The sequence below is a fragment of the Entelurus aequoreus genome, linkage group LG13 (assembly GCF_033978785.1).
Source record: "Entelurus aequoreus isolate RoL-2023_Sb linkage group LG13, RoL_Eaeq_v1.1, whole genome shotgun sequence".
In the NCBI taxonomy this organism is placed as follows: Eukaryota; Metazoa; Chordata; class Actinopteri; order Syngnathiformes; family Syngnathidae; genus Entelurus; species Entelurus aequoreus.
In genome coordinates, this window is record NC_084743.1 from 7,381,448 (window position 1) to 7,389,712 (window position 8,265).

General features: G+C 41.4%; 1 protein-coding gene across 2 annotated transcripts in view; it reads right to left on the reverse strand.

Moving 5' to 3' along the window:
- LOC133663734 (POU class 2 homeobox associating-factor 2-like) overlaps nucleotides 1-7,555 on the reverse strand; it is a 40,593-nt gene extending 33,038 nt beyond the window's left edge. Inside the window, exons 1-2 of one of the 2 annotated variants that reach the window (XM_062068425.1) lie at nucleotides 7,381-7,555; nucleotides 4,173-4,273 (exon numbers count right to left, since the gene is read on the reverse strand). In XM_062068425.1, the coding sequence (XP_061924409.1) occupies nucleotides 4,173-4,273; nucleotides 7,381-7,552 (273 nt within the window). In that variant the 5' untranslated portion in view covers nucleotides 7,553-7,555. Of the gene's footprint in view, nucleotides 1-4,172; nucleotides 4,274-4,693; nucleotides 4,831-7,380 lie in introns of those variants that run through there. The other variant, XM_062068426.1, reaches the window with a different exon arrangement.
- Nucleotides 7,556-8,265: the final 710 nt, after the last annotated feature.

Consider the following 8,265-nt stretch of genomic DNA (forward strand, 5'->3'; position numbering starts at 1 on the left):
TTTTCCTTGTGAGCTGTTAGCTTCCTGTGAGCTATTCTGTTAGCTTCCTGTGAGCTATTCTGTTAGCTTCCTGTGAGCTATTCTGTTAGCTTCCTGTGAGCTATTCTGTTAGCTTCCTGTGAGCTATTCTGTTAGCTTCCTGTGAGCTATTCTGTTAGCTTCCTGTGAGCTATTCTGTTAGCTTCCTGTGAGCTATTCTGTTAGCTTCCTGTGAGCTATTCTGTTAGCTTCCTGTGAGCTATTCTGTTAGCTTCCTGTGAGCTATTCTGTTAGCTTCCTGTGAGCTATTCTGCTAGCTTCCTGTGAGCTATTCTGTTAGCTTCCTGTGAGCTATTCTGCTAGCTTCCTGTGAGCTATTCTGTTAGCTTCCTGTGAGCTATTCTGTTAGCTTCCTGTGAGCTATTCTGTTAGCTTCCTGTGAGCTATTCTGTTAGCTTCCTGTGAGCTATTCTGCTAGCTTCCTGTGAGCTATTCTGTTAGCTTCCTGTGAGCTATTCTGTTAGCTTCCTGTGAGCTATTCTGCTAGCTTCCTGTGAGCTATTCTGTTAGCTTCCTGTGAGCTATTCTGTTAGCTTCCTGTGAGCTATTCTGTTAGCTTCCTGTGAGCTATTCTGTTAGCTTCCTGTGAGCTATTCTGTTAGCTTCCTGTGAGCTATTCTGCTAGCTTCCTGTGAGCTATTCTGTTAGCTTCCCGTGCTAAAGGCACGCTTGTTTTGTTCCGTTTGGTATTTTGTTTGAATGATTCATAGGACTAAATCATTTCCTACCTGCACCTTTGTCTACGGGGTTCCTGCTGCATCGTTTGGAAGAACAATCACAACATCTGGCTCAAAGGACAACATCTGGCTCAAAAGACGACATCTGGCTCAAAGGACAACATCTGGCTCAAAAGACAACATCTGGCTCAAAGGACAACATCTGGCTCAAAGGACAACATCTGGCTCAAAGGACAACATCTGGCTCAAAGGACAACATCTGGCTCAAAGGACAACATCTGGCTCAAAGGACAACATGTGACTCAAAGGACAACATCTGGCTCAAAGGACAACATCTGGCTCAAAGGACAACATCTGGCTCAAAGGACAACATGTGACTCAAAGGACAACATCTGGCTCAAAGGACAACATGTGACTCAAAGGACAACATCTGGCTCAAAGGACAACATGTGACTCAAAGGACAACATCTGGCTCAAAGGACAACATCTGGCTCAAAGGACAACATCTGGCTCAAAGGACAACATGTGACTCAAAGGACAACATCTGGCTCAAAGGAGCACACAATGCTCAGAAGTCCCACTAAGCGGTCATCATGACACAGACTTTGACATACAGGAACAAAAGTAACACCAACTCCATCCATCCATCCATCCATCCATCCATCCATCCATCCATCCATCCATCCATCCATCCATCCATCCATCCATCCATCCATCCATCCATCCATCCATCTATCCATTTTTTACCACTTGTCCTTTTCGCGGTAGCGGGGGTGCTGGAGCCTATCTCAGTTGCGGGGGGAAGGCGGGGTAGACCCTGGACAAGAAAGGCGGGGTAGACCCTGGACAAGAAAGGCGGGGTAGACCCTGGACAAGGAAGGCGGTGTAGACCTTGGACAAGGAAAGCGGGGTAGACCTTGGACAAGGAAGACGGGGTAGACCCTGGACAAGGAAGGCGGTGTAGACCTTGGACAAGGAAAGCGGGGTAGACCTTGGACAAGGAAGACGGGGTAGACCCTGGACAACATAATTCAGGACTCTTTTCACCGTGCTTATGGTTGGAGAGTTTTGGAAGCTGGCTCCCATTTTGTCCTGGTTCTTACACAAATGTGACAATGTTTCATGTTTGTCAGGATATTTCCACAGAGATGTTGTCATGTGTCACCTTGTTGGTTGTCATGACGAACGTAACGTCAACACAAGCCAGTATTGTGGAGGCTTGAGTGGAGCGGACTCCATCGCTGTATCGGCGCTACTGGGGAGGATTGTTTTTTTCATGGGGCAGAATTAAAAAAAACAGGATTAGGAAGACGTTGAAATGGAAGGACATCAAACAGGATTTGCAGCGGCCACCCGACTCATCCCCCCCCCCCCCCCCCCCCGCTGGCTTTGGGGACTCTTGGTCTGGTGACCCGCCGCCAACTCCTCCCTCAACCCTCCCACGACTTTGAACCTAGTTTTTATGAATCCATCCCTTAAAGGGTGTATTGTCATTGCCCGTTGCCTGGGTCATGCTGTGATGTGTAGTTTGGTTTATTATAGTTATACATACTGTAGTTTGATTAGTTTTTATGAATCCATCCCTTAAAGGGTGTATTGTCATTGCCCGTTGCCTGGTCATGTTGTGATGTGTAGTTTGGTTTATTATAGTTATACATACTGTAGTTTGATTAGTTTTTATGAATCCATCCTTTAAAGGGTGTATTGTCATTGCCCGTTGCCTGGGTCATGCTGTGATGTGTAGTTTGGTTTATTATAGTTATACATACTGTAGTTTGATTAGTTTTTATGAATCCATCCCTTAAAGAGTGTATTGTCATTGCTCGTTGCCTGGGTCATGCTGTGATGTGTAGTTTGGTTTATTATAGTTATACATACTGTAGTTTGATTAGTTTTTATGAATCCATCCCTTAAGGGGTGTATTGTCATTGATCGTTGCCTGGGTCATGTTGTGATGTGTAGTTTGGTTTATTATAGTTATACATACTGTAGTTTGATTAGTTAATTGTCTATTTCTGTTTCTCTTTAGTTTTCTTAGTTGCCGTGCACTCTGAGTTACTGCACCTACCTCTGACTAGTGGTCAGGATGCTTAGCTGCTCCTGATCACTAATCAGAGAAGTATTTATAGCACTCAGCCTGGCAGTCTTGTTTGCTGTTTGTTAAGTTAAGTTAAGTTAAGTGTTTGCTTTGTTTGAGAAGACATCATTGTCCGTCCTTGCTGCATCCTGGGGACACGACTACCACGTTTGTAACATCATGGCTACAATGAGCAAGATACTGCATGATACTGATAAAGCATGTTCCCCAAGGTCAAGTCGTCACCTCATCACAGGGCCAACACTCACAATAACATATTAATACAATATTTCTTATATGAAAACACTTATTTAAGTGTGCATTTGTTTGCGTCTTGAGCCAGAATAAGTGCAGCCTCTCACCAATGAGCGCACCTTCAGTGGTAACAAAAACAAGTGGTGACAATGTAGATGCCCACCAGGTCTAAAAAGCCCATCAAAAGTGGCAATGTCTCTTGCATGTTTGAAAACATAACAGAATGCTGCAAGTATGACAACATGAATTTGCAGTATGTAAGTCTTTCCGTGATGATGCCCCCTACAGTTCACACATTGAAGTCTGCACCACTTTACAATTGTACACGCAGTCTTAGTAAATCATACGCCCACTTATATAACACACTATTTTATAGATTGCACACGCTGCTTAGCGGGTTGTGTTTGGGTCTTACCTAAGTCTTTAGACGTGAATCAGCTCTAGCCTCCCGTCAAGAAAGGAGATCCATATTTAACTGCAGACCAGGACAGATCTGAGACAATTGCAATGGTTTGAGTTGTGATTTAGTCTAGAGGTAGGACTTGAAAAAGACTGATCCATTAGGAGGCAAGTCAAAGATGAAGCGGTGTCCTGTGAGAGCATGTCTTTCTTGTGCATGGTGACGTGAAAAGCCAAGCCTGACTGCCAGCGAGACAAGGTGTTGTGCTATGTTTGTGAGGCAACAATAGAGGGCTTGTCTGTGGCCATGGCATGGTGGAGGACAATACTGGCTGGCAGGTGTGTGGGGATCAAACTTTGCATAGGCAATCTCCTCCGGACTTGTTCACTGTCCAGCCGGCGCCCTCTTCCACCACACGCAAGGTTTTTGGAAAGCCCAGCGGGTATTTTATTAGCGCTCTTTTGTCAGGGTGGGACTGAGCCCTTTGTCAGCCTCTCTGCACCATGTTTAACTATTTAGAGATTGGCTTTGCAAAAGCTTTCCTAAGCAAAGAAAGACGGGGTGATTACAGCCCAACAATGGATCAACCACAGATCATTAGTCTGCAACGTCAACAGAAGAAGAAGGAAACCAGCGTGCTGTCAACTGTGGCTACCAGGTTTTGTCAGGGCTAAAAAAAAGAAGTGGGTTGAGACAAAAAGGGACAAAGCAAACGTAGGCTTACACTGTATCGAGGCCCGGTGGTCTGTCGGGATCGCTTCTCCGCCAACAGGTCTTTGACTGTGTGCTTGACTCGAACGCCCTGGTACACTCTCTTGGAATATTCTACATGGGACAAAAAAACCCCTTTGACCCTTGCATGGTACAAACTGCACACATGTTCCTCGTTGCACACCCTTTACTTCACAATTTTGGGGAAACTGTTGGGGTTGGTGTGAAATTGTGTTTCTGTCAATAATCAGCTAACAAACTGCGTTTAGTATCGATAAAAAGGACATGAAAGTGTTTGACACTTGAATATTGCGTGAGGTCAGTATTTGATGACTAGTACTCTGTGAAGTACTTTCATAAATACTTTGAATGTATAAAAAATGTTGTTAAGATTCAGACAACAATCCAAAACATTGAATGTCCAAGAAGATCTTTTGCACTTGCTGAAAGTCTCTTTATGATATTATAACAAATAGATGATAACAAAAGCTATCTTTTAAACATTGTCCTGTCCTGAAAATCAAAGTTTCTTACCGGTGTCCATGTTGGTGTTGATCAGCCCCACGCATACACACACACACACACGCACACACACACACATACACAAATACACACACACACACTCACACACACACACACACACACACACACACACGGTAGTGTGTGTAGTGATGCTCTATTTTCCTCCAGTCAGTCTGTTCAGTGTTGGGCAGCCGATGCCTCGGTGGAGTTTGAACCAGGAGGGCAGGGACTCTGCAACCTGGCCTCACTCCGTCTTTGCAGCCATTTGTTTAAATGCAAATGTTTGCTCAGAACGTTTTTTGGACTATTTGCATCCGCACTCAAGATTTGCTGTCATAAACATTGTTTGTATGGAGATAGCCACCTTCACAACACAATCATCATGAACAAAATGTTTATGAATGTTTACGAAATGTTGCGTTACCGCACTTTCATTACATTTGCAAACAACATTTTAAAATTCAGTCCCGAAAAGTCCTTTTTATACTGATTGTTTACTTTCACAATGTAATGAACAAACATCATGACACCAACATAAACAAACATTTACACACACATTGTTGACCTTTTTCAAATGACAAACATTATGACACCAACATAAACAAACATTTACACACACATTGTTGACCTTTTTCAAATGACAAACATCATGACCCAAACACAAACCAACATTTACACACTCATTGTTGACCTTTTTCAAATGACAAACATCATGACCCAAACACAAACAAACATTTACACACACATTGTTGACCTTTTTCAAATGACAAACATTATGACACCAACATAAACAAACATTTACACACACATTGTTGACCTTTTTCAAATGACAAACATCATGACCCAAACACAAACAAACATTTACACACACATTGTTGACCTTTTTCAAATGACAAACATCATGACCCAAACACAAACCAACATTTACACAAACATTGTTGACCTTTTTCAAATGACAAACATCATGACCCCAACACAAACAAACATTTACACACACATTGTTGACCTTTTTCAAATGACAAACATTATGACACCAACATAAACAAACATTTACACACACATTGTTGACCTTTTTCAAATGACAAACATCATGACAACAACATAAACAAACATTTACACAAACATTGTTGACCTTTTTCAAATGACAAACATCATGACCCCAACACAAACAAACATTTACACACACATTGTTGACCTTTTTCAAATGACAAACATCATGACCCAAACACAAACAAACATTTACACACACATTGTTGACCTTTTTGAAATGACAAACATCATGACCCCAACATAAACAAACATTTACACACACATTGTTGACCTTTTTCAAATGACAAACATCATGACCCCAACACAAACAAACATTTACACAAACATTGTTGACCTTTTTGTGTGGTATGCTCATGTGTGGTATGTTCTGGTGTGTTATGTTCACGTATGTTATGTTCTGGTGTGGTATGTTATGTTCATGTGTGTTATGTTCATGTGTGTTATGTTCATGTGTGTTATGTTCATGTGTGTTATGTTCACTTGTGTTATGTTCATGTGTGTTATGTTCACTTGTGTTATGTTCATGTGTGGTATGTTCATGTGTGGTATGTTCATGTGTGTTATGTTCATGTGTGTTATGTTCATGTGTGGTATGTTCACTTGTGTTATGTTCATGTGTGTTATGTTCATGTGTGTTATGTTCATGTGTGTTATGTTCATGTGTGTTATGTTCATGTGTGTTATGTTCATGTGTGTTATGTTCATGTGTGTTATGTTCACTTGTGTTATGTTCATGTGTGTTATGTTCATGTGTGTTATGTTCATGTGTGTTATGTTCACTTGTGTTATGTTCATGTGTGTTATGTTCATGTGTGTTATGTTCATGTGTGTTATGTTCACTTGTGTTATGTTCATGTGTGGTATGTTCATGTGTGGTATGTTCATGTGTGGTATGTTCATGTGTGGTATGTTCATGTGTGTTATGTTCATGTGTGTTATGTTCATGTGTGTTATGTTCATGTGTGGTATGTTCATGTGTGTTATGTTCATGTGTGTTATGTTCATGTGTGTTATGTTCATGTGTGGTATGTTCATGTGTGTTATGTTCATGTGTGTTATGTTCATGTGTGGTATGTTCATGTGTGGTATGTTCATGTGTGGTATGTTCATGTGTGGTATGTTCATGTGTGTTATGTTCATGTGTGTTATGTTCATGTGTGTTATGTTCATGTGTGGTATGTTCATGTGTGGTATGTTCATGTGTGTTATGTTCATGTGTGGTATGTTCATGTGTGGTATGTTCATGTGTGTTATGTTCATGTGTGTTATGTTCATGTGTGGTATGTTCATGTGTGTTATGTTCATGTGTGTTATGTTCATGTGTGTTATGTTCATGTGTGTTATGTTCATGTGTGTTATGTTCACTTGTGTTATGTTCATGTGTGTTATGTTCATGTGTGTTATGTTCATGTGTGTTATGTTCATGTGTGTTATGTTCATGTGTGTTATGTTGTGGTGTGTGTGTTTTGGTACGTTATGAGGACATTTGAGAAGCGCTGGTTCGCTATGGCGCTCCCATTTTGCCAATAGTTGAAGCTCCCACTGCATTGACTAGTCACACTGTGGGTGTGTTTAACATGTTGTCAAACTAGGAGTGCCCTAAAGAGCCCAACTAAAAGAACACAACGTGCCAAAGCAACTTCTCTTACCTCTGGCTACCTGCTGTTGTGTATTTGGGATGTGCCACATCACGGCCAAGAGATGTTTACTTCCTTCATACTTCCTCCAAAGCAGCCATTTGGAGTTCTTGTGTCCTGTGAAGTGTTGCACCAATGACTTCAGCGCTTCAGCCTCATATGCTGGACATTTGAAGTCATCCATCCGACTGACGAGCAGGGCTAGGGAGGGCAGGGGAGGGCAGGGGAGCAGCACTCAGACCACAGGTGAAGTGACATTAAATAGAAGCACACAGGAAGTGGAAAGAAGACAACACAGGAAGTGGAAAGAAGACAATAAGAGCACTGGAATTGAAATATTGACCAGCACAGGAAAGGAATAAACAGAAGTCTTAACCGAGAAATACAGTTTTTTTCAGTCGCTAACAAGCGTTTTTCTAAACCGTAGTCACATTTTCAAAACTCTAAACACGATTAGCACAACACGGGTCCTTTGTGGCCATACCATTCACACTTTGTGGCCATACCATTCACACTTTGTGGCCATACCATTCACACATTTCATGTTGTTTTCACACAATATGCAGTCAGTGAACACATTTATATCATGCTTACATTTTCTTAACAGACAAGCTATACCTCCAAACAAAATGATGGATTGTTTTTGTATTATTTACAAATGTTAACACACAACATCCCACAATTGCAAGCACAATATTCCAAAGCTTAGATACAGTATAAAAACCTCTAATACAGTAATATCAGTTGTAAAACAATATATCCCAGCTGATAATACTGTAACATCAGATGCCATGTGGATGAAAACTTGTGGCCTAACCCTGAAGATCGCAGGGATTAGATACTGTAAAGGAATTTTGTGCTTTTTTTTAGTTCTCCCTTTTTACTGGGCTTTTTGCT